Here is a 24802-nt window from a genome sequence, read left to right as displayed (position 1 = left end):
CTAGACCACCATCCATTGCATTTTTTATTCGTTCCCTTGACATTCTTGACCTTTTGTTCTTCCAAATGAATTCTTAGTATTTTTTCTAGTTCTATAAAATAGGGTTTTTTGTAGATTGTAGATTTGTAGTATTGCATTGAATAACTAAGTTAATTCAGGCAGGCTTGTCATCTTTATATGTTAGCTCGGCCTGCCCATGAGCAATGGATGTTTTTCAACTTGTTTAGATCTAGTTTTATTAGTGTGAAAAGTGCTTTGTGATTGTGATTCCCCTCCCTTTTCTTAGAATATCTAGCTTCTTTAATACCTATTCAGAATCTTCATTTCTCAGCAGGTCTTTCTCTTATTCAGCTGCTTCCTCTTTTTCCCTCACTGCCCTTAGGCTGACTCTGGCCCAATTGCTCTTGTTGGGATTTGAGAAGAAAGCTGCCCTGATCTCCCTCCCCCCAACCTAGAGCTTGGGATCTGGCTCAGCCCCATCCCTGCTGGAGCCAGGCCCAAGTCTCTGCACCCTGAGTTGGGGAGGGAGAAGGGACCCAGAGGGGCAGAGGTTTTCCCTTCTCTTCCCAGGCCAGAGGCTTCCCCACAGAGATCTCCATGGGGTGAGGGGCCACAGGGGTCACCCAGGGCCAGGCCTGTTACCCGCAGCAGGAATGGGGAGCAGCTTGGGAAGAGAAGAGGTCTGAAGGGGCAGATGAGCCCCTCCCTCTTCCTCCTCTTCTTCCCCCTCCCTTCTCCCATCCTCCCAGACCTCCAAGAGGCAGCAGGGCTTTGGGACCGCACATGGGATGGTCCCAGGCAGAGTCCCCAGGGCTGAGGGTGGAAATCCAAACGCTCCAGGCAGGGAAGGAGCCTGTGTGTTCTCCCAGAAAGGGGAGCAGGGAAGTCTAGGGAAAGGGAACCAAGGCAGGGGTTGGTCAGTGAGGAGATAAAGGAAGCAGCCGCTGAGGGATGGGGCTTTTGGCCTCTAGGATCTCCGGAGAGCAGGACGTCTGGCTCTCAGGCAAGGGGCTGCTGGCAGTTGGCTGTCTGGGTTTTAGGGAGTTCGTTCGTTTGTTAGCGAATATTTGACAGGTAGAGTAGTGTAGGTTAGGCCGGCTGTGCCAGGCAGAAGAGCCTGTCCTGAGAAGACAGCTGGAGTCCGAGGTAGTCATTAGGGATGCTGTATTGGCGAGCCTGGTTGAGGCCGATTGACAGGGTAGAAGATGAATCATGTCTCTCTCCTCTTCTCTCTTCCATCTGACCTTCTTTCTACATGAAGCTGTGGATGAAGCTGCTCTGCTCCCTGTCAGATGCCTACGTTGAACCCTTCCATAGAGAAATGCCGGTGCTTAATGGGGCTTGTTTTCTATCCTGCAGCTTTGCTGGTTGGTCACTCTTTCAGGGACTGGTCAGTGGATTCTCCAGGACTGTCTTATGGCACAGAGGGATCCCTGACTGGCCTCACTGACTGCCTTCACTTCCTCTGCTCTGATTGCGGAAGCGACCCTTCGAGCTCAGCACTGAGGGGGGGGGGGGGCAGCGCTGCTTCCCTCTTCCTGAGGAAGGCTTCTACCTTGTCCCGGGGCCGAGGACACTCCCGGGAGGCTTCCCAGAGACACTCCATGTGATCAGAAGTGATGCCTCGACTTGCCAAGTGCTTTGTTTTTTGAACACTCGGGGCTAGGCAAGGAGGGTTAAGGGACTTGCCCAGGGTCACCCAGCTAGGCAGTGTCTGAGCTAGACTGGAACCCAGGACTTGCCATCTCTGGGCGTGGCTCTCCATGCACTGAGCCTCCCAGCCCTGCCCCCCAGCGTTTTTCGTAGCCCGGGCTGTGATTGGTCCCTGGAAGCAATCATGTGACTTCTCTTCGCTTTGCGATTGGCACGCTCCATCCTACTCTGGTTCCCTAAGAGGGCAGCTGGCTGTCATTCCCGGCCCGAATCCCGCCTGGCGGGAGCCAGCAATGCTTTGGGGGCGGTTCCTTCTTCAGGCCTCGGCAGGGACAGCCAAAGGAAACTGGTCTCTGGTTTGGGCCTTCCCAGCTCGGGGGTCACCGCGAGAGTGTCCCGGAGAGGGTCCGGCGGGCATCCTCGGCTCTATTCCGGGAAGAGTCCATACTGGGCCCGCCTGGGTTGTTCCTCCAAAGGCTCCGCCTGCCCGGAGAGTCATCCTGGGAAGCCCCAGCAGTGCGGGCCCTGGGAGGCGCGGGGGCGGAGGGCGGGCGGGGCCTCAGCCATTGGGATGAAAGAAGGGGCGGGGCCTCCGCGAGTGAGGAGGAATGAAGGAGTGGGGCAGGGCGGGCTCACAGCAGGTGTAGAGGGAGGGAGGGGGAAGGCGGGGCTCACACTGGTGGCTGGAGAGGGAGGCGTGGGAGGAGCGGAGAGGGGGCGGTTCAGTCCCAGTCGCGGAGGCCTCTGGGAAGCAGGAAGTGAAGGTGGCTCCTCCTCCCTCCTCCTCCACTTCTAGACATCTTCCCGCTTTGGCCCCTTTATAGGCAGTAGAACTCCCTCCGCGCCGCGCCTGGAGCCTCGGTAATTATCGCGGGGAGCCGCGGGAAAGCGGGAAGGGGGGCCCGAGGGGGAGGAGGTAGAGGAGCCTGGCGGGAGGCGTACAGCCATGGGCAGTGTTGGGGCTCTTAGGCTGGACTGAGTTCGAATTCTGCCTTTACGGGTCTCTCTGGGCCCGACCCCCTCCCGCTTGTGCCTCCAGGAGCCCAAAGCCCGGAGCCCCGCCCCTTCCCCACGCCCGGGACGCTGCAGCTGGGCGGGGCTGGCTGGGGCCGAAAAGTAAGTCGGGCCCCAGCAGAACTTGGCTGGCAGGGCAGGGTTCGAATCCTCTGCGAGGTACGCTGTATCCCCGGGGCTGCTCTGGTCTCTCACTGGGGTCGACCGTGGCCTCCGGCTTCCTCTTGGGGATCTTCTTTCTTGTTTAAACGACCGGTCTTTTAGGGGTGTTCCGGAAGGGGGCGGGGCAGTATGGGATGCTGTTTTACGCGCCCTTTCCGGACCCAGGAGTCCTGCCTTCCAGCCTCTGCTTCAGGCACCCCAATTACAGTCTATTCAGGCTAAACCGGCAATAATGGCCAGAGAGAGAGCGGAGAGTGAAGAGTTCAGGAGGGTTTCCTGGAGGCTGCGAGATTGTCCTTTGGACTGTAGGGAAGCCGGGAGGGCCGAGGTGTGATCGGGGGAGGGACAGCCAGAGAAGGTACTCCTGGCCAAGGGGCTGATGAGTCCGGGGCACAGGGGGAGGGGCCATTAGGGCTGGGAGGCCGAAGAGCATCCTGGGGGATTTGATGGGGTGGGGCAGAGGGAGGAGGAGGGAGATCTTGGCAGAGTGCTGGGTCTGCATGGTTCCAGTCGGCCTCAGACCCTTCCTGTACTCTTGGGGGCTCCCGGGCTCCAAAGGGGCCCCAGCACTCTCCCCAGCCTCTAGGGAGAACCCAGCACCCCTTCCTCCTGTCTCAGCCTCCCCGGGAGCCCCCGAGTCTCCCCAGGGTGCTGCCTGCTCTGCCTGGGCCCCTCCTGTGGGGGCGTGGGGGAGGGGAGAAGGGAGGGGGCAGAAGAGGAGGAGCAGAGGGAGGGGCTCAGCTGCCCCCCAGACCCTCTTCTCTTCCCAGGCTCTCCCCTGAGGGCAGGCCTGGCCCAGGGGGGATGGGCTGAGCCAGAGCCATTGGCCAGAGAGGATGATGGGAAAGAAGGAGGGAGAGGGGGGCCCAGGAGGGGCTCCAGGCCAGCTCGTGCTGCTCAGAGGGCAGAGCAGGGAGGCCTGGTGGGCAGAGCTGTGGCTGGAGCTCCATTCAGGGGCCCTAAAGGGGGGGCAGGAGCGTGGGGGGGGGGGACGAGACAGGGAAAGCCCGGGGAGCTTCAAGGGGGTTCTCACTGGGGCTGCTTTGCTGCCTCCACAGGGAGCCTGGAGTGCCCGGGATGGCCCTGCAGATGGACAGACTCCCAGCCCAGGTAAGTGCATTCCAGCCCCCCAGGGAAGCCTCGTCGCAGGATGGTCGGTGTCCCTGCCAGGGACAGCCAGAATCCTAGAGGTCAGGAGCCCCCCTCCCCCCCCAGAGCCCACCTGTGGCTGTTGTATCCACCCCAGAGGTGACCCCACCCCTCCCTGACCCAGAGGGAGTCCCAGGAGTTGGGGGGAGCCCAGGAAGGGCCTCACCCAGAAATGGGGCCTTTTTGCCAGGAGAGGAGCTCCGAGGGCTCTCGAGCAGAGCCAGCAGCTGCCTCAGGCCTTCTCTGGGCAGTAGATTCCTCCCTGCTCTAGTCCTTCCCTGCTGGGACAGTCTGCAGAGAAAGGGGCGACTTCCTGACGTTCTGGGAGTTTTCTGTGCATGTAGGGTTGGGGGGTCCTGAGGGAGACATCCTGGGCTTGTCCCGAAGGCTCAGGGACAAAGAATGGGGCACAGACAGCCTGGAGGGCTTCGAGGTCTGCTAAAATCTGCTTTCAGCAGTCTGTGTAACAGTGCTCTGGGGTGAACGTTCTTATTCTCCTCATTTCACTGTTGGGGAAACTGAGGCGAGCAGAGGTTAAGGTTCTCTTTGGATGTTTTTCTGTTTTAAGGAATTGAGCTTTTCCACTTTTTTGGTAATTTACTCTATCAAGAGATGGAATAAGCATTTGGGTCCTTGAACTGCAAAGTAAAACACCTCTGAGACACCCTCTCACGGCTGCCCATTTGGCTATTGTGCCAACACAGGCCAAAGAAAGTGATCACTTTGCAGATTTGTGGACGCTGGTTACCACATGCATTGTTGGTGGAGTTATTGTCCATTGGTTTTTATAGTCCTTTTTCCAGGGTACTTCCTGTCACTCCCCCCACTTTGGGGCTGTCACCCACCTTAGGCAGTGGCTTGTGACCTCCCTTACTTAGTGTTCAGTAAAAGTGTTTTAGTTTTTGATCTGTCAGTGGAGAAATTAAAGAAGGAAATTGAAATGTTAAAGAGATAATTGAAAAATTAGGGAGAGACTATAGCCCCTTTGCGGGAATTCACAAATAAATTAGTAACCTGACACTTCTGTGAGAAGAAGGGCCACAGAATGATGGAATGTAGAACTTTTCTCAAGATGATCCGAAGGAATACTCAGTTTAATAATAACTTTAGAAATAATAACTACAGAAATGTTGATAATGGTCATAGAAACCAGAATTTTAGAAATTATAATAATGACTATAGAAATAAGAACTTTATAAACCAAAATTATAGAAATAGGAATTGGGAAAATAATGACAATGCTCAAAATGAAGAAAATGATAATGCCCAACAATATATAAGAAAAGGTGCTCATACAAAAAATAGTCCAGGTGCTAATGACCCTCAGAGGGGTGCCCTTCAGGAGGGTGCCCAAGGAACATCCCAAACACAATGAAGGTGTTGGGGGGGGGTGTAAGAATTAAATAGGTTGGAGCAAGGGAAATATATAACAATTATGAATATGGTCAAGTCAACTGTGTTTTATAGAAAATTTTAATTAATAGTACAATTAGTAATCAAAGAAAGAGAAATAAAAGAATAAGCATGAAGGACCTCAAGCCAATATGGCCTAGACCTGAGTCTTAAGAGAGAAATCAGTCGGTTTTTTAACACTCACCACAAGGTCTGTCTAAGCAAGGATTCTAGTGACACCAGGCCAACATCATCTCAGCTGCTTTCACCAGATCCCTCTTCCATCTGAATGTTTCAGAATCAGTCTCCTCAGAATGAGTTCTTCAGAATCAGTCCCAGCTCTTCTCTGAGTTCTTATTTTTAAGGGCAAAATCTCCTATGTCACCTCCCCTAAGTTCTTCCATCTACCAATCACTGTAGATGTTTTCCAAAAGACAGCCCATTTTGAATTCACAGCTGAGTAGATTAATCTCTTTAGTAAGTCAGAAAAAAAAATGCTGCTGTGTCGACAAATTTCATTAAGAGAAAACCTCTGAATAAGTTTTCACCTTTTAGGTCTTAAGTAAGTTTACTGTTTAAAATGGGGAATAGTCCCATATAAGTAGCTTCATTGTTTAGCTAGGAGTTTTCTCCCCTAAAGCAGTCTTAAGTATGGGTGGAGTAGGGATCCTCCCATAGCAAGGAGTTTTTCCCCCCTAAAGCAGTCTTAAGTAGAAATCTTCCCATAGCAAGGAGTTTTCCCATTTAAGTAGAATTCTCACTATCTGGTAGGGAATTGTTTCAAGTAGGGAATTGGAGGATTTCCTCAATGTGGAGTAAAATTTTTAACATTCATAAGTCTGTGAAATTTTAAGGTTTACGGGGGGGGGGGGGGGGTGAGGCACATGAATCAGAGGGTGCAACTTTTGATTTTCCGGACCCTGATGTCCTGCTACCCGTTGTCCCTATCCACTGCCCTCCCCATACTAATGAACCCTATGTTACATTAAAGGTGGGTAACACTTATGATTGTCTTTTAGACACTGGAGCTATCAAGTTTGTATTAAAGGATGTACCAGATTTAAATTGTTATTCTGTTGACTCACAATGCGTAGTGGGAGTATCAAGAATACCCCAATGAGTTAAAAAAAACTTGCCCCTGGAATGCTGTCTGTAGGACCCCTAGAGGTACAACATTCCTTCCTTTTGATGCTTGACTCCCCTTTAAATTTGCTGGGGAGGGACCTTCTATGCAAACTCAGAGCCACAATAACTTGCTCCCCAGATGGTTCCTTAACATTGGAAGTACCAGAGGAATCATTAAATTTACTTCCTGTACTTCTCTTGGAGAGCCAGGAGAAAAAGGAGCCTCCCACTTTTGAAATACCTACAGATATACTGGAGTCTCTTTGGGCCACATCTTCTTCCAATGTACACTTATTTAAATCTGCTCTTCCTGTGCAGATAAAAACTAAATCTCCTCCCTTCTAATCCTGCGATCTTTTAACATTAAGCTCACATTTCCTTAAACCCTGTCCAGTAGAGTATGGTGTAGGCTTATGCTCTGAGCCCCATTTCCCGCCAGTTTCCTTCCCAGGTTTACCAGATAAGGAATTTTCTCCCAAATCGCTGGTTTGCCCCTTGACAGGAGGGACTTCCTTTAGCCTGTCCCATTGCTTTATCTCCTTCTTGTCCTACCAGAACCCCAGATTTAGGATGACAGCTGGCTTGTGCCCTGCTCTGAGCTCTGGCCATGCAGCTCCCCAGCTATCCTGGCTCCTTTTCACCATTTTCTCTGCTATGGTCGAGCTTTTGTTGGGCATTACATGATGTGAGTCTCTTCCTGCCTGGCTGGGAAACTGGCCCGCCTGTGCCTGCTGCTTAGCTGAGCTGAGGTTGACCAGAAGCACAGTCAGATCCTGAGCCTGCTGGAAGAAGTTTTCTCCTCATTGTCGGTCTCAGGCCCTCCCTGGGTCTCATCTGCAAACTGGGTCCGTATTGATCCATCAGTTCTGGCTTCCTGGTTCTTTTCATTGCTCACAGTTATTGGGAAGGAGTCGGACCCCTTTCAGGGAACTTCCTCGGTCCCTCTTCCCCATCCCGACTTGGCCCGTCCCTAATCTTTTCTCCAGTTAGAAAGCAGACGACCCCACACTGGATTGTTTCCTTTGCCTTCATTGGTCTGATTTAATTCATCTCTTTGAAGGTAGGTCAGTCTCTTCCCCTGATTTTGAGGTCCAGCCCAGGAAAGCGCCTGGTCTGTATTGGCCAGGCAGTCGTCAGCCGTTAGTAAGTGGATGTGCTCCGAAGAGCAGAGCTTTGAGATTCCGCAGACATTTCAGCTTTCACTGGTCACAGTTAAGCTCTCCACGTTCTACATTGGCCTGGAAATCTGGTCCCTGGGTCAAAGCTATCCCCGTGCTCCAAATGATACACTGGACGCCTCCACCCCTTGATGCTTTTGGCTTTCTCTCTCCTCTTTGATATTCTCTTCTCTAAGATTTTAGGACGTTGTTCTCTCCTGGTTTAGCTCCTACCTCTCTGACTTGTGATTCTCTGTCTTCTAGATCTTGTAACAGTAGGGTGAGGGTGAGGGAGTTCCTCCAGCCCTGTCTTTGACCCTCTACTCTTCTCCATCTGTACTTCTTTACTTGGTGATCTCATCAGCTACGTGGGATGGAAGCACCATCTCTCAGCTGATGAGTCTCAGCATTCCCAATCTCTGTGTTGACTTCCATTATTTCATCTCAGATTTCCTTATAGGGATTTAACAGTAGGTGACCAGGAGACATCTTGAGCTCAGTGTGCTCCAAACACATTGTTCTCTCTCACCTAGACAGAACCCCCACCTTCTCTAAAGCTTTATCTTCTTTGTCCTTTCAGGCTCAAAATCAAGGAGTCCCCCTTGACTCCTCACTGTCCCTTAACAACATATCCAATGTGCACCAGGACCAGTCAGTTTCCCCATTGCAGCATCTCTCCAATAAGCTCCACTCTGTCCTGTGTCACTGCCATCCTCCTGGTGGAGGCCGACATCACCTCCCTCCTGGACTATTAAGACAACCTGCTGCTGGGTCTGTCTGCCACAAGGCTCTCCCCACTCCAAGGCCTGCTCCATTCTCCCACAAGTGTGATTTCATTACGGCTGAGTTCTGATGGTGTCAGTCTTGTACTCCATAAACTGCAGTGGCTCCCTATTCCCTCTAGGAACAAATGGAAAACATTTGAACATGTTTGCTGTTCAAAGGCCTCTTTCTTGTCTTCTTATACATCACTCCCTGGCCTTTATTCTTGCATCTAGGGACCCTGGCCTCCTGGATTCCTTCAGCTGCAAACTTTAGAAAAAATCACTTATTTTTCTGTCTTAGAATTGATGGTAAACACCTGTTGTGAGTCAGAAGATGACTAAGAGGTCGGCAATTGGGGCTGTGTCAAGTGTCAGAGGTCATATTTGAACCCAGGACCTTCTGTCTCTAGTTCTAGTTCTCTATTCACAGAGTCACCTCACTGCCCCAAAATGGAAAAGGGCTTTTTGTGTTTTCAAACCTTACCTTCCATCTTAGGTTCATTCTACGTTAAATGAGTGATGAGGGCGAGGCAATCACTCGAGTAGGGGAGATCTGTGACCCATGTGTGCGATAGTGGATGAAGAATCAGAATCGTCTGAGTGCCTCCCCGGGCAGTCCTAAACAAAGCTTCAGCTGTATTTTGTTCATGTAAAGGTAGAAGAATGCACAGGAAGTGAGGCAAAAGATGTGTTTTTAAAAAGGAGTTACAACTTCCTGTGGAGGTTCTTCTGGAGTTCTGAGTTCAAGGCTAATGAAGAATCTGATTACTGGTCCTGAGTTCTTGGAGCTGGTGTGACTGTTCTTAAATCTCTCCCTTTGAACTACATGGTGGGTGAGTGATAAAGGCTGACTCCTTTCCTGGATTTTCTGAAGCAACTAGTCTTAGGAGAGACCTAACCTATTGAGAAAGACTTTGTGTGTCCCCAGATCATTGGCTCAAGTCCAAGACCCCTCCAGCTAAGGAATACTTAGCCCTGCTTCGGTTGAGCCCCAGGGCAGAGCAAAATCCTTAGTGTGTAGGCTAGATATCCTGTTCTCTCTCTGATTTTTCTTACTTTAATTCTATATTTCATAATAAATTGTTAACATAAATCTTTTGAATTAAATTACTGGTGACCCTATTCTTAGATGATCCAGCCCAGTCTTTTTTATTATCCCCTCACATTTTTTAATGCCATTACAGAACCCACGTCTTCCTGACTCCAGATCTGGCACTCCATTCACCATGTGATTTGGCTGTGTCTAGTTCTACGCATTTTCAGTGGCTTCACCTCACGTCTGTAATAGTTTTCCTCCACATTTCACTGACCCCTTTAAACTTCCTGTAAGTCCCAACTAATGATCAAAAACTTTCTACAGGAAATGTTCCCTTGTTCCTCTTAGTCAGGTTGCCTTAATTCTTTCCATTCCTCCCTTTCTCTCCTAGACATCTTACTTTGTGTCCATGTGTCTATGTATTATTTCCATCCCCCTCTGGACTGTGAGCTCCTGGAGGGCAAAGACTGTCTTTAGCCTTTTGGGGCATCCCCAGAAGTTCAGAACAGGTGCTAAATTAGAGGTAATGGGAATGAAAGTGTTTGGTCCTTGAGATGTGTAAAGGTTAAAACTAATGGTTGGACTTTAATTTATTTGAAATAAAGTGTTCACCAAAATCATATCTCAAGTCAGAAGTTTACTTTCCAAGGAGAGGGGAGACGATAAAGCAGAGAAATGTGAAAGAGGTTAGAGAAAATACCTCTACTAGTCCTAAGCCAAGATGAAACTAGTCTTTCCAGAAACTAGGAAAGGAGTCGGCCCTTTTCACTCACCCACAAAGCCGTCCAGTATTCTGAACCAAGTTGAAGCTGAGATCCAATCTGAAATCTCCAGGAAAGCTCCTCGAACACCATCCAAGACCATCTCCAGAGGATAATCTCTTCACACTGTCTTCTCCACAACAGTCTCCCAGACTGAGTTCTGGACTTGCTTTTTCTGGTACCTTCTTGTCCCTTCTCTTCACAGGAGACAATCAGAGGTTCCAGAGTTGTCTAGCACTGCCCAAGGGGCAGTGTCTGGGAGACTGACTTTTGACCTTCTGACGGTCAATTTCTCAATAAAAATTTTCACAGTTTCCTGATTGACCAGTGTCTGAGGGTGTGAGCTCTTAAGAGAATTCACACGTTTCTGACTGAGTGGTTACCCACTTTTGAGAATGAGCTTCCAACACTCTTACTTCGTTTTGTGTTCTGGAGTGGTCAGTCATTTTAGCAAGTGACTTAGTGTTCACACGTCACAGATGCCCTCTGTGTATCCGCCTCTTCTCCTTTGTGGTCCCTCAGTCCACCACAAGAAGCATCCTCCTGGAGTAGATGGAGTGCCACACAATTCTTCCCATGATCCCCTCTGTCTTTGTCGTCATCTTTAGCCCCTCCTTGTCTGTAGATTATAAAAGAAGCCTCTTTCTGCTCTCTCTGATGTTCTGCTGCTGCTACTGTTGTCTTCAGTTATTCACTCCTTCATTTCTACTACTTGGGATATTCAAGAAGCAAACGATCCCTTCCCTTTGGGCTCTTTTCCTAAAAATACTGCAGACATCATTAGTGAACATTTTCTGTTCTGTCCAACATTGTAAATCTCACATTTGCAGATGTTGTGAGTGAAATTTAACCAAAGGGTAAACTAAGGCAGCTCTCCAAGGAAGATAAGGAGAGGAATACTGTCTGTCAATAAAAGGAGTCAGTGCCTTGTCTCTGTTGATGCTCCAAACCCTAAGACCATGATGGTGAACCCATGATATGGGTGTCAGCCGTGACACTCATAACCATTTTCCATGACACACGAGTGCATGAATCTCCATACAGAGAAGTATAAATATAGGGTTGCATGTTGAGAAGGACATTCTTTTCTTGAAGTGACAGCACCCGAGTTATTTTTGTTTTTTTGGAAAATGTTGACACACCAAGGTCAACAAGTTGCCCATCACTTCCTTAAGCAGAAGGCTTGATCTCTTTGATAGGTTTGGGGTAACACAGAACTGTAAGGGTGAAAAAAGGATTAATTTATAGAAAGATTAGGCTGGATTATATTTTAAAAAGTATCGCCAGAATTTAATTTATTCCAGAGATTTAATTTATAATTTCTTTACAAAGTACAGAAAGAATGAAGTAAAATCAGACAAGATAGGGTAAGATCTCTAGCCTAAACACTAAGTAATTTACTCCTGGCCCCTGGCTCCACCTGGTCAGGGAGAGTTAGTCCTTATCCAGAGAGGCCTCGTCAAAGCGAGGACCTGGGCAAATGTCTCTCAAGAGGTAGGTCTCTCCTCAGGCTGGTCTCTTCAGAAGAACCCAGGAAAGGCGTCAGCTTTTTCACTCACCACGTGTCAGTCCAAAGGAAGAGATTTAAGAACAACCTCACCAGGAACAGGGTCTCAGGTCCAGTCAGCAGATTCTTCTCCAGTCTCCAACCCAAACAGAACTCCAGACAAAGCCAAAGTCCAGGTTCACCCCTCTGAAGATCTCAGACTATTCTCCCATGAATCTCAGCAGATTCTGCCCCACAGGAAAGACATTTTCTTTTGGGTCACTTCCTGTGCCTTCCCCTAATTTTATGTCTACCAATCAGAATTGAAGCTTTGCTTTAGGTCTGCCATGGGGCAGTCAGCTTAATTCTGATTCGTCACCCTCTATTACATATGTGGGTCACAAACCTTCCCACTAAACGATTATGTGGGATGTTTACAGTTTTGGTGATTAGATCTAAAAATGGGCAGGGGAGTTAATTTAATTTTCACCATTGGGGGATAGTTCAATTGAATCTTCACAGAACCAAAAACAGAGAAAGTAAGTGATATTTATCCGAAGATAAGAGGGTCCCCATTGGTCATACAGCTGGGATAATCAGGGACACTGACTGATTGGAATAATGATAAGAGGCCAGTGTGATATTAAAATCACTTTTAAAGATTAATATTAATTTAAAGTCGCCAAGGAATTCACTTATGAAATTCCTAAATGAAACACTCAAGTCAGAATGTAGTTTTATGGTGGTTTAATTACCACGGGTGTGAGAAAGAAGGAGAGGGAGAGAAGGAAAGAAGGGCAAACGAAAAAGGGTTAACTCGACCTTTTGGCAGAGCCAGAGGGAGTTTAGGCCTGGAAGGCCAAGATAGAGAAGAGAATTAGTCCCTTGACTCACGTGACCGATCTGAAGGAAAGCTGTCTGCGGCTCTCCTCCCTGCTCAAGTTCCTAGAACAAACTGGTGCCCAGCCCTGTCCACAGGAAGTGAGAGAACTGCAAATGCTGTTCCCTATCTCACTTCCTGTGCCTCAGAAGTGCCAATCGTGGCTCAAGCTTGGCTTAGGACAGCTCAGGTGGGCAGTCAGTTATTTCTGATTTACCATTGCCTAGCACATGCCCGTATAGTGTGGGTGTGCACAATTTGGGGTGATAGATCAAGCAAGATGGAGATTTAAAAATCACACCAGCAATGCCTCACCCCTCTTTTTCTTCCCAGACTAAGAGATTCTTGTGTGAGTCCAGTGCGAGGTCAGGACCCGACTTTGGGCAGCAACCAGACATGTCTGAGATGGGATGGGGATATAGAAAGACAAGAGATGACTCCCTGGGGCTCGCCTGAGTCTTCCAAGGTCAGCTAATGCCTTGAAATGAGGCTAGAACCGTGATGCAAGTGCCCAAGAGCTGCATTCTGAACTTTACCTATTAAAGGCTGGCTGAGTGTGGAGCTGAGTCAGGAGGCAGAGAAGCAGGACTCGGGCAGTTACCAGACAAAAACAAGTTCCTAGTAAGTAGGATCAATAAGTAAATGATCCGAGATCAGCTCAGCCTTCTCCGAGGATGGGTCACCCAGGCTGCATCCTGAGTCCCCGAGCCCTGTGGAGCACCTTCTCTCCTTTCTGGTGCCTTCCACAGTGTCAGGAGTAAAGACTGATCCGGGGGCTCATTACCAGGTAGATGAACATTTATTAGTAAAGAGAGAGGCAGAGAGGCTCAGGCTCTGGCACGGTGAGGACTCACACTGAAGCTGGCTGCCCCGGGACACAGCAACAGGGCCACAGACATGTGTAAGAGTTAAAATAGTTGGTTGTCATAAACTGTAGTGAGTTAAAATAGTGGAAGACTTAAATTGTAGTCAATAGAAGAGAGGATGAGTAAATTGTGACCACAGAAAATATGTTTTCACTACAGTGTCTTGTTTCCAATCAAATATACGGTGGTCGCTAGGGAAATATTCCCAATTATGAATATACCCAATTCAAGTGGGTTTTATAGAGATTTTAATGAATTAATACAATGAGGAATTAAAGAAGGAGAGAATAAAAGAGGAATAAATATGAAGGGCCTTAGTCAACATGGCCTAGACCTGAGTCTTAAGAGAGAGATCAGTCAGTCTTTAATCACTCACCATAAGATCTGTCCAATCAAGGATTCTAGTGATCAGAGAGACACCAGGCCAGCTCCATCTCAGCTGCCTTCACCAGCTTAATCTGGAATCTGAATGAATCTGAGCTCCTATTTAAAGGGCATTTTCTCCTATGTCACCTCCCCCAAGTCCTCATATCTACCAATCACAGTAGATGTTTAAAGGACAGACCATTCTTAGTTCACACCTGAGTAGACTAGAATCTCTGAGTAAGTTTTTACCTCTTTGCTCCTTGTAAGTCCACAAGTTGCCTGACCTTTATAGGTACTTAGCACCCTTTTATATTAGTCCTAAAATAAACATGGCTTAGGTATGGATTTAAGTACTTTTCATTGTTCAGCAAGGAGTTTTTTCCCCCTAAAGCAGGCTTAAGTATGGGTGGAGTAGAGGTCTCACATTCCTGATCTAAGTAGCTTCACTGCCCAAATGGGGTATGGTCCCAATGGGGAATTTTTAAGGTTCACAGTGTGACTTACACCTGCATCCCAGGGCTGGCTCCCTTGGAATCAAAACTGCAATGGAGGTCTCCTAGAGATTTCCCTTCACACATCAGAAGCTCCTCAGCTTCCTTCAGGAGCATCCTGGGCTCTTACAGACTCAGCTTCTACTGTTGGCTCTGACACTGACAATGGGTGGGACTTTGGGCCCCTCCCTCCTCTGTGGGTCAGTTTCCTCCTGTAACTGACTAGAGGTGGGCTCTTCCTTGTGATGTGACTTTCGGCCCTTTGTGCTCTGACTTGGGCTCCTGTAGGAGGTGGTGAAGTTCCAGGATGTGGCTGTGGACTTCACGCAGGAGGAGTGGCACCTCTTGTCCCCTCCCCAGAAGGAGCTGTACAAGGAGGTGATGCTGGAGAATGCGCGGAACCTGCTCTCTGTGGGTAAGGAGTCATTAGTTCATTAGTGTGGGATTGGCTGAAGATGAAAGAACTTTGGGAGCCCTTCAGGGAGGAATAGACAAGCATAGATGAGGGATGGGATGGACTTCTTTGCTTATGGAAAGAGATTTTCCTTAGATAGAAGAAAGACTTTTCGTCTGATTCTGAGACCATAGAGGAAAAGGAGGCAATTTAGATGGGGAGGATGAGAGAATTTTGCAGAAAGTTTCAGCTTTGGTTCAGTGAAATATGAGGCCAAGTTCTGAGCTCAGAAGGTGAGGTAGGGGTTGGGAAGAAGCCATAAGAGAGAGCTGGAGACCAGAGAAATATTTGGAAGGCTACTGAGCTAGATGGAAAAGGGAATCTAATAGGGAGATATTACTGAATTGCCTTGCCATGGTGAGGACCATGATGAGGTCAGAGAGCCTCAATGTAGGTTGGAGCCAGGCAGCTGGTTCCCTGATTTTCTTCTTTCCTTTGACCTGCAGTCCATGAGCAGGAGTGCAGACAGCTGCCTTGCTTGGAATCTGTTCAAGGCTAAGCTTTCCTTAAATCATCATCCTAGGCCCTTTCCTGTTTTCTGGTGCTCAGTCTTTCCCCTATTCTTGGACATTTAGGTGACCACAGCACCTCACTTTAAGAAGATAAGAGCCTAGAGAGAGAAACTTCTGGAATCCAATAGAGTTACTGTTGACTGCTGAGAAATAAAGGCAAGAGAGAGATAGAAACACAGATGAGGCTAGAGCATGCATTTGGCTTCTTGAAGAGAGAACAGAATGCAAGGATCCCGGTAGAGGTTGGGCGTGACATAATCCCTGGGCCCAATCAGTAAACATGTATTAAAAAATAAATATCTTCTAGGAACATAATTAAGCCGTGAGCATACAAATGTAAAGGTTAAATTTATGCGGGGACAATGATTATACAAAATTATGTGGTTGCCAGTAATTATATCTTGAGTCAGAACCTTTATTTACAAATATTAACAAATGGAGAGGAAACAACAAAGAAGAGAAATATGAGAGATTAGAGAAAATACATGTACTAGTCCTCAGCCAGGAGGGCCAGTGGTGAGTAACCACAACAGCCTCCTCCAAGATGGAAGTTAATCTCTCCAGAAGTTAGGAAAGGGGTCAGCTTTTTAGTCACCCAGTGAAGTAATCCAAGAGTCAGTTTCAGTAGAAACTGAGTTTTGAGCCCATGATCCAAGCTGTAGTCTCCAGAGAATCTCCCTTGAAGACTATCCAAGACTATCTTCACCAAGACAATCTCCTCCAGTGGAGTTCAGTTTGGAGCTTGCTTTTATAGTGACTTCTTGTCCCTTCCTCTTCATAGGGGCCAATCACAGTTTCCAAATTGTCTAGTGCTGTCCAAGGGGCAGTGTCTCTGGGATTGAATTCTCACCTCCTGAAGGTTAGGTTCTCATCAAAAATATTAATAGATTACTGGCTGATTGAATCAAAAAGATTCACAGTTTCCTGATTGATTGAATTTCTGAGGGTATGAATCCTCTAAATACCTTGCTTGCTTCTCACCTAGTACTCAATAGGGTGTTTAATGTTTTGTTGATTCAATTTAAAAGTAGAGAGAGGGGAGTTAATCCTGTCTTCAGTCTAATTTGGTACTAAGTATAGGTACTTAAGTTAGTGTTAACTCAGTATTGATAATAAAGTAAAGAATTCCCTTTCACACACGAAAGGGAAACACCAGTCTGGGCTTTTGTGGAGTTCATAATCTAGAACATAGACATGAAGGTGGTTTAGAAAGAAGCAACATATTCTCCATCTCACCGTGATATGATCCAGGGAGAAAGGAGTGTTGGGGAAAGGAAATGCATTTAATTCAGCAGGGAATTCAGGAACTAGAAGATTAAGGAGAATCACAATGTAAAGAGAAAAGCAATCAAAGGAAAAAACAATCCAAATTCTAATGATAAAAAAAAACATTACCATTTGCATATGGCACCTAGTATATGTCCTATACTTCATAAATATTTTCTCATTAGATTCTCATAGGAACCCTAGGAGTCACTTGATAATATCATGTCCATGTTATGATTGAGGAGCCTGAGACCAAAAGAGCTCATTGGACTTGCCTACCTTTAAAAGTTCTAGCAGGTTTCTGAGATAAAGAGAGAATGCATCACCACTTGTAATGTGATTTTTAAGACTATGAAAATGCCAGCTTCTCTATAAAGTAGGAAATAAGAAGAGAATTATGCAAGATTTCCTGCTCATTTCCTTTCACAAGGTCTTTACAAAAGGATGATGTATTCATTTTACTGCATGAGACATATTTTTAAATATGGGAAATGCCATATTTTTCTTGAAATTGTATTTAATACAAGGATTTTGAGTGAAAAGAGGCATCTAAAGAAAAGTAATGATGCTTTCAAGGAGTATGGAACAACAAAATCTCTTATGCCTTGGATAAATGCAAAAAAATAGTGCTAAATTTCCTCATCTGATCTCAGATACTGGACCAAAAAGTAAGATTGAAAGCAATCATGAATGAATTACTTAATGTTTATCGAGATGCGAGATGATAAAATAATAGGAACATTTAGTCTACATGCACACAGTGGTGTCATACCTATAAAGAGAGGATTGAATATATAGACCCTGAGAATGAAAGCTAAAACATTGAAAATTAATTGTCCAGTACTGTAGAAAGCACCCCTAGTCACCTGATTTGGGGTCAGCTGCCATGATTTTAGATTAAGTCACTCATTTAGCCTTTCTGACATCATCGTCTACGTTAGGAATGTAATAAAACTAAGCTGCCCAAAATTCCAGGTTTGTGATGAAGAGCCAATGAGATCACATGGGAGGCTCTTTGTTATTTAAATTGTTTTTTAGTTTTGAGGTAATGGCATTTTTCAAAGGATGGATTGTGCCCATTTAAGTTAGAAGACTTTTCTTCTTACTTCAAAGGATAGAGTAGTTTATGTTCTGACAATGAAGGAAAGGAGATTGCTTTATAGGTGTATATGTCACTAAATATGTATGTTTTACTGTTTCCTTTAGGAGAGATCAGACCTGAAATGAAGGTCAATCCAACAGAAGTTAGCCTTTCTTTGGAAGAAATGGACTTACAAAGATTCATGAGTGATGGTCTTGATAACTTTGCTTCTGTGAAGTTCTGTTTTGCACCTCAAAATTCATCTGATAATGAACATCAAAGAATATACACTGAAGAAAAATCTATTGAAAGTAATCTGTGTGGGGATACTTTTATGCACAGGGCCAGTCTCTTTGGACATCAGAGGATGCACACTGGGGAGAAACCTTATGAGTGCAAACAATGTAGAAGGACATTCACTTATAGCTCTGCTCTTACTGTACATCAGAGAATACACACTGGGGAGAAACCTTATGAATGCAAGCAATGTGGAAAGACATTCACTCAAAGATCTGGTCTTGCTTATCATCAGATGGTGCACACTGGGGAGAAACCTTATGAATGCAAGCAATGTGGAAAGACATTTAGTCGTCACTCCATTCTTACTGTACATCAGAGGATGCACAGTGTGGAGAAACCTTATAAATGCCAGCAATGTGGAAAGACATTCACTCAATTTTATGGTCTAGTTAATCATCAGAGGAGGCATACTGGGGAGAAACCTTATGAATGCAAGCAATGTGGAAAGACATTCAGTCATACCTCCTGTCTTTCTGTACATCAGAGGCTGCACACTGGGGAGAAACCTCATGAGTGCAAACAATGTGGAAGGACATTCACTTATAGCTCTGCTCTTGCTGTACATCAGAGAATACACACTGGGGAGAAACCTTACGAATGCAAGCAATGTGGAAAGACATTCACTCAGAGATCGGGTCTTGCTTATCATCAGATGGTGCACACTGGGGAGAAACCTTATGAATGCAAGCAATGTGGAAAGACATTTAGTCGGAGCTGTGATCTTGCTTCTCATCAGAGGGCGCACACTGGGGAAAAACCTTATGAATGCAAGCAGTGTGGAAAGACATTCACTCAATTGTCTGGTCTAGGTTATCACCAGCGGATGCACTCTGGGGAGAAACCTTATGAGTGCAAGCAGTGTGGAAAGACATTTAGTCACACCTCCATTCTTTCTGTACATCAGAGGATGCACACTGGGGAGAAACCTTATGAGTGCAAAGAATGTGGAAGGACATTCAGTCATAGCTCTGGTCTTGCTGTACATCAGAGAATACACACTGGGGAGAAACCTTACGAATGCAAGCAATGTGGAAAGACATTCACTCAGAGATCTGGTCTTGCTCATCATCATAGGGTGCACACTGGGGAGAAACCTTATGAATGCAAGCAATGTGGAAAGACATTTAGTCGGAGCTGTGATCTTGCTTCTCATCAGAGGGCGCACACTGGGGAGAAACCTTATGAGTGCAAGCAATGTGGAAAGACATTCAGTTATACCTCCAGTCTTTCTGTACATCAGAGGATGCACACTGGTGAGAAACCTTATGAGTGCAAGCAGTGTGGAAAGACATTCAGTTATACCTCCAGTATTTCTGTACATCAGAGGATGCACACTCGTGAGAAACCTTATAAACCAAAGTAATGTGGTAAGAGTTTCACTCAGAGATCAGGTCTAGCTTATCATCAGAGGATGCACACTGAGGAGAATCCTTATGAGTGCAGACAATGTGGAAGGACATTTAGTCATAGCTCTGCTCTTGCTGTACATCAGAGGATACACACTGGGGAGAAACCTTATGAATGCTAGCAACGTGGAAAGACATTTACTCAGAGCTCTGGTCTTGCTTATCATCAGAGGGTGCATACTGAGGAGCAATCTTATGAATGCAAGCAATGTGGAAATACATTTAGTCAGACCTATTTCTATTTTGTGAAACAATTTGCGTGCCCCATTTCTGGGGAAATATATCTAATGTGAGCCTAAACTTGAATCAGGCAAGGATTGTTTGATGGAAATCAGAGTTAGGATGGAGTTGCAGCAATAGAGCGATCATGAGATAATTGCGGAATGATGTCCCCTGCATGGGTCCTCCTAGACACTCTGATTGGGTGGCTGAGTCAAAATAGAAAGCCATGGTTGACTCTTGAGGTGAGATTTGTGGGTTACTGCACAAATTGTTTGATGAATTCAGGCAAGAGCAGATATTCAAGCTCTTTTATTTCACTTTTGTTGCTCACTAAACTTTCCTTTGACCATGGCTAGAGCACCTTAATGGTGGCCAAGGAATAACAAGCTAAATGGAGTAATGAGGAAAGTATCTCTCTCGTATTTTTCCATTTCCTCTACTACCTTACATTAATTGAGTTTAGAGCCAGTCTCATAATCTTTCCTCTCATACTATACACCACGGAAACCAGGTATTCAATACATTGAGCTCTCAACTTGCTCAGAATCAGACAGTTTACTCTCTTTTGTCATAAACACTCCTAAGATTAATGTAAAGATTTAAAAAATTAAAACATATAAAAATAAAATGAATTAAGAAAACTGTAAAGTATATAAAAATGTGTTAAAAAATAAATGTCTCAATTGAAAATTAGATTTTATGGTAGTTTATTTACAAAAGGAGAGAGAATAAAAGTAGAGAAATGAGAAAGGGCAGAGTAAAAAATCTAGTTTAACAAGCTAGATTATTTGCTGCAGCCCTGGTTTTACTCATGTTGGGCTAATTAGTCCTCAACTGGAGGGCCTTCAACCTTCAACCAAGGGCTGATATTGAACAAAACAAGGACTCTATCAATGAAGCCTTTTCCAAGATGGAGGCCTCTCCAGAGGCTAGTCCCTCTGGAAAACCAGGAAAAGGAGTCAGCTTTTTCAAATATCTACTCTGTATTTCCAAGGGAATGTCCAACTGCTGCCTCAGCAATGTCAGAATCTCAGGTCTACAAGGCAAATCCTTTCACCAGCCTCTAGCTTGAACTCCAAACTCCAAAGAACTACTCCTAGAAAGCTGCACCTGCTTTTAAAGACATTTCTTTTGAATTTCTTCCTGTGCATTCCTTCCACTTTATGTGGTGCAGTTGTAGCTTTAGCTTTGCTTAGGACTGCCCAGATGACAGTCAGTCATTTCTGATTCATCACCCACTTTAGCACATGAGGGTCACAGATTTCCCCCACATTAACATAAAAAAGGGTGTATGCACTTCTGTAATTAAAACTAAAAATAAGCAGGTGATAGCTAATCCCATTTTCACAATTCTACCTGTGAACATTTGGGAGACTAGTCTCCCTAATTGATTAAAATAATCAGCTTATATTTCTAAAAATCTTCTAATTGTGAATGTTAAAAGATTCTCAGACTCTACCTTAGAACATTTGGTTAAGACCATTTCCCATTTTAAACAGTGAAGCTACTTAGATCTAAAATGTGAGAACTCTACTTAGATCAGAAATGGGAAGACTTCTACTCCACCCGTACTTAAGACTGCTTTAGGGGAGAAAACTCCTTGCTGAACAATGAAAAATACTTACACCCATACTTAAGCCATGCATATTTTTAGAATTAATACAAAGGGGTCCTAAGTACCTATTAAAGGTCAGGCAACTTGTAAACTTGCCAGGACAAAAAGGTGAGAACCTTACTCAGAGATTCTAACCTACTCAGGTGTGGATTACTAAAGGGATTAATCTACTCAGCTGTGAATTCAGAATGGGCTGTCCTTTGGAAACCGTCTACTGTGATTGGTAGATGGAAGAACTTAGGGGAGGTGACATAGGAGAAAACCCCCTATATAAGAAAAAGGACAGACTGTTGAAGGAGAAGCTCTTGAGAAGGAGTCTCTTGAGAGACAGGCTCTAAGGAGGTTGTTGAGAGAAGGACAATCTCTAAGGAGGTCTCTCAAGGGAGGCTGACTGTGGCTGGAACTCCCTTTGGGGAAACTCTGTCCCCCTGAATCCTCGCTTGAACAGATCTTATGGTGAGTGATAACTCACTGACTGATCTTTTAGGGCTTAGGCCTGTGTTGGCCAGGGCTGCCCGGACCGGCCTATTCTTTCTCATTTATTTCCTTTTTCTCTCTCTCTCATTCTTTGATTCCTCATTGTATTATTAATTAAATTCTCTATAAAACCCAGTTGACTTGGGTATATTCATAATTGGGAATATTTCCCTGGCGACCACCATATATTTGATGTAAAACAAGACACTGTAGTGAAAACATATTTCCTGCGGTCACAAATTACTCACCCACTCTTATATCTACTACAGTTTATATCTTCCACTATTTTACTCACTACAGTTTGCAACATCAATCATCTTTAATTATTACAGTAATCAATATTGAGCCTTCTAAAAAGAAACTAATATAGAGATAAGAGGAAATAGAGAGTAAGACCAGTGTTTTCTAGGCTCTTTGACAAAAAGTCAATGGGGTAAGTCCCCTTTGGTATTAAAGTGTATGTTAAGAAATGTGTTCAGGGGACTTCTGGTCAAGATTGCGGCTTAGAGGCAGCAAAAATTCAGACCTCTGAAAACTTTTCCTTACCGATCACAAATTGAATGCTCCTAGGGCACTGAAATTCAAACTGAACAACAGGACAGACCCGGGGAACCCTCTTTCTGGACTCAGATCAAAAGGTATGCCCCCAAAAGCCAGAATCCTAGATCACTCGGATCTAAGGGGAAGGCAGAAGGAAGTTCATAGGACCCATCCCCCCCCAACCCAGAGAGTTGCGCCTGTGGCTGCTGCGAGAACCTCAGGGCCATCAAAAGGGCCTCAGGGCTGGCTATTCTGAAGGGCACATTTTGAAAGCAACCTGAGCCAGTCTCAGGGGCTCCTAACCCATGGCAGGGTAACAGAGATGGGGGGATCCTGTAGCCCCCTGACTGGTCCTTTCATCTGAGTCTCACAGGAGGTTCCTGCTTCAGGGCACATTCAGTCCAACCCAGCTGAATCTAATCCCATCAGGAGCCCTCAGAGCTTCTGAAAGGACAGAAACCTCAGGTCCGGCAAAGGAGTTGCTCCAAAAGGCGAAGGGCTTCTGCAGAGGAGGTTTTTTGCTTTGGGGCTCATCCAGCCCAACCCAGCTGAACTTAATCCAATCAGGAGCCCTCAGAGGTCAGGGATGCCAGGAACCCTCCCCCCTTAGAGTGCAGGGTCTTCTGAAAGAACAGAAATCTCAGGGCCGGCAAAGGCACTGAGGTACCTTGCGGACAGTGCTGTGCCAGGCTCAGAGCACCAGTTTAAACCACCAGTTTAAAAGGTTATGGCAAAAGAAGAAAGGTCAGAATTAGGGGAGGATATCAAAATGCTGGGCAATTCACAAGTGACAATCATAACTTTGAACGTGAATGGGATGAACTCATCCATAAAACAGACGAATAGCAGAATGGATTAGAATCCAAAACCCTACCATATGTCGTCTTCAAGAAACACACATGAGGTGGTATATACTCACAGGGTCAGAATTAAAGGTTTGAGTAAGATCTGTTGGGCCTCGACTGATAGAAAGAAGACAGGAGTTGCAATCATGATATCTGACAACGCTAAAGCAAAAATAGACCTGATTAAAAGGGTTAGGGAAGGTAACTATATTTTGTTAAAAGGAACTTTAGATAATGAGAAAATATCACTAATCAAAATGTATGCACCAAATGGTATAGCACCTAAATTTCTAATGAAGAAACTAGGAGAATTGAAGGAAGAAATAGACAGTAAAACCATATTAGTGGGAGATTTGAACCAACCACTATCAAATTTACATAAATCAAATCAAAAAATGAATAAGAAAGAGGTAAAAGAAGTGAATGAAATCTTAGAAAAAAATTAGAGTTAATAGACATATGGAGAAAAATAAATAAGGACAAAAAGGAATACACCTCAGCACCACAAGGCACATTCACCAAGATTGACCAGACCCTAGGTCACAGAAACATGGCATACAAATGCAGAAAAGCAGAAATAATAAATGCAGCCTTTTCAGATCACAAGGCAATAAAAATAATGATCAGTAAGGGTACATGGAAAGCCAAATAAAAAAATTAATTGGAAATTAAATAATATGATACTCCAAGATAGATTAGTTAGAGAACAAATCATAGAAACAATAATTTCATCGAGGAAAATGACAATGTTGAGACATCCTTTCAACCCTTACGGGATGCAGCCAAAGCAGTAATCAGAGGTAAATTCATATCCCTAAGTGCATATATTAACAAACTAGAGAGGGCAGAGATCAATGAATTGGAAATGCAAATAAAAAAACTTGAAAGCGAACAAATTAATAACTCCCAGAAGAAAACCAAACTAGAAATACTAAAAATTAATAAAACAAAAGTGATAGAACTATTAAATTAATAAATAAGACTAGAAGCTGGTACTTTGAGAAAACAAGCAAAATAGATAAAGTACTGGTCAATCTAATTAAAAAAAGGAAAGAAGAAAAGGAAATGAACAGCATCAAAGATGAAAAGGGGGACATCACCTCCAATGAAGTGGAAATTAAGGCAATCATTAAAAATTCCTTTGCCCAATTATATGGCAATAAATATACCAATCTAGGCGATATGCACAAATATATACAAAAATATAAACTGCCTAGACTAACAGAAGAAATAGAAATAGAATTCTTAAATAATCCCATATCAGAAAATGAAATCCAACAGGCCATCAAAGAACTCCCAAAGAAAAAATCCCCAGGGCCTGATGGATTCACAAGTGAACAGCTAATCCCAATACTATACAAACTATTTGACATAATAAGCAAAGAGGGAGTTCTACCAAACTCCTTTTATGACACAAACATGGTACTGATTCCAAAGCCAGGAAGTTCAAAAACAGAGAAAGAAAATTATAGACCAATCTCCCTGATGAATATAGATGCAAAAATCTTAAATAGGATACTAGCAAAAAGACTCCAGCAAGTGATCAGAAGGGTCATCCACCATGATCAAGTAGGATTTATACCAGGAATGCAGGGCTGGTTCAATATTAGGACAACCATCCACATAATTGACCATATCAACAAGCAAACCAACAAAAATCACATGATTATTTCAATAGATGCAGAAAAAGCCTTTGATAAAATACAACACCCATTCTTATTAATAACACTAGAAAGCATAGGAAAAGAAGGGTCATTCCTAAAAATAATAAACAGTATATAT

At 45.0% G+C, this 24802-nt stretch overlaps 1 protein-coding gene across 3 annotated transcripts; it reads left to right on the top strand.

The window, feature by feature from the left end:
* Positions 1–2370: 2370 nt before the first annotated feature.
* Positions 2371–23478, top strand: LOC103099138 (zinc finger protein 420-like). Of its 3 annotated transcripts, none has more exons than XM_056825149.1 (4): positions 2371–2514; positions 3888–3939; positions 14591–14717; positions 17741–23478. In XM_056825149.1, exons 2-4 carry the CDS (start codon positions 3907–3909, stop codon positions 19276–19278), a joined length of 1698 nt encoding a protein of 565 aa, XP_056681127.1. In that variant the 5' UTR covers positions 2371–2514; positions 3888–3906; the 3' UTR covers positions 19279–23478. The 3 variants fall into 3 exon arrangements, with proteins under 3 accessions (XP_056681127.1, XP_056681137.1, XP_056681129.1); XM_056825151.1 differs by lacking the exon at positions 2371–2514 and adding an exon at positions 2575–2769; XM_056825159.1 differs by lacking the exon at positions 14591–14717 and having other exon boundaries at positions 2380–2514.
* The last annotated feature ends 1324 nt before the right edge of the window (positions 23479–24802 follow it).

The sequence above is a fragment of the Monodelphis domestica genome, chromosome 1, assembly GCF_027887165.1.
Source record: "Monodelphis domestica isolate mMonDom1 chromosome 1, mMonDom1.pri, whole genome shotgun sequence".
Taxonomy (NCBI): domain Eukaryota; kingdom Metazoa; phylum Chordata; class Mammalia; order Didelphimorphia; family Didelphidae; genus Monodelphis; species Monodelphis domestica.
Note: the sequence above shows the minus strand (reverse complement) of the source record. Positions and strands in the feature narration are given on the sequence as shown.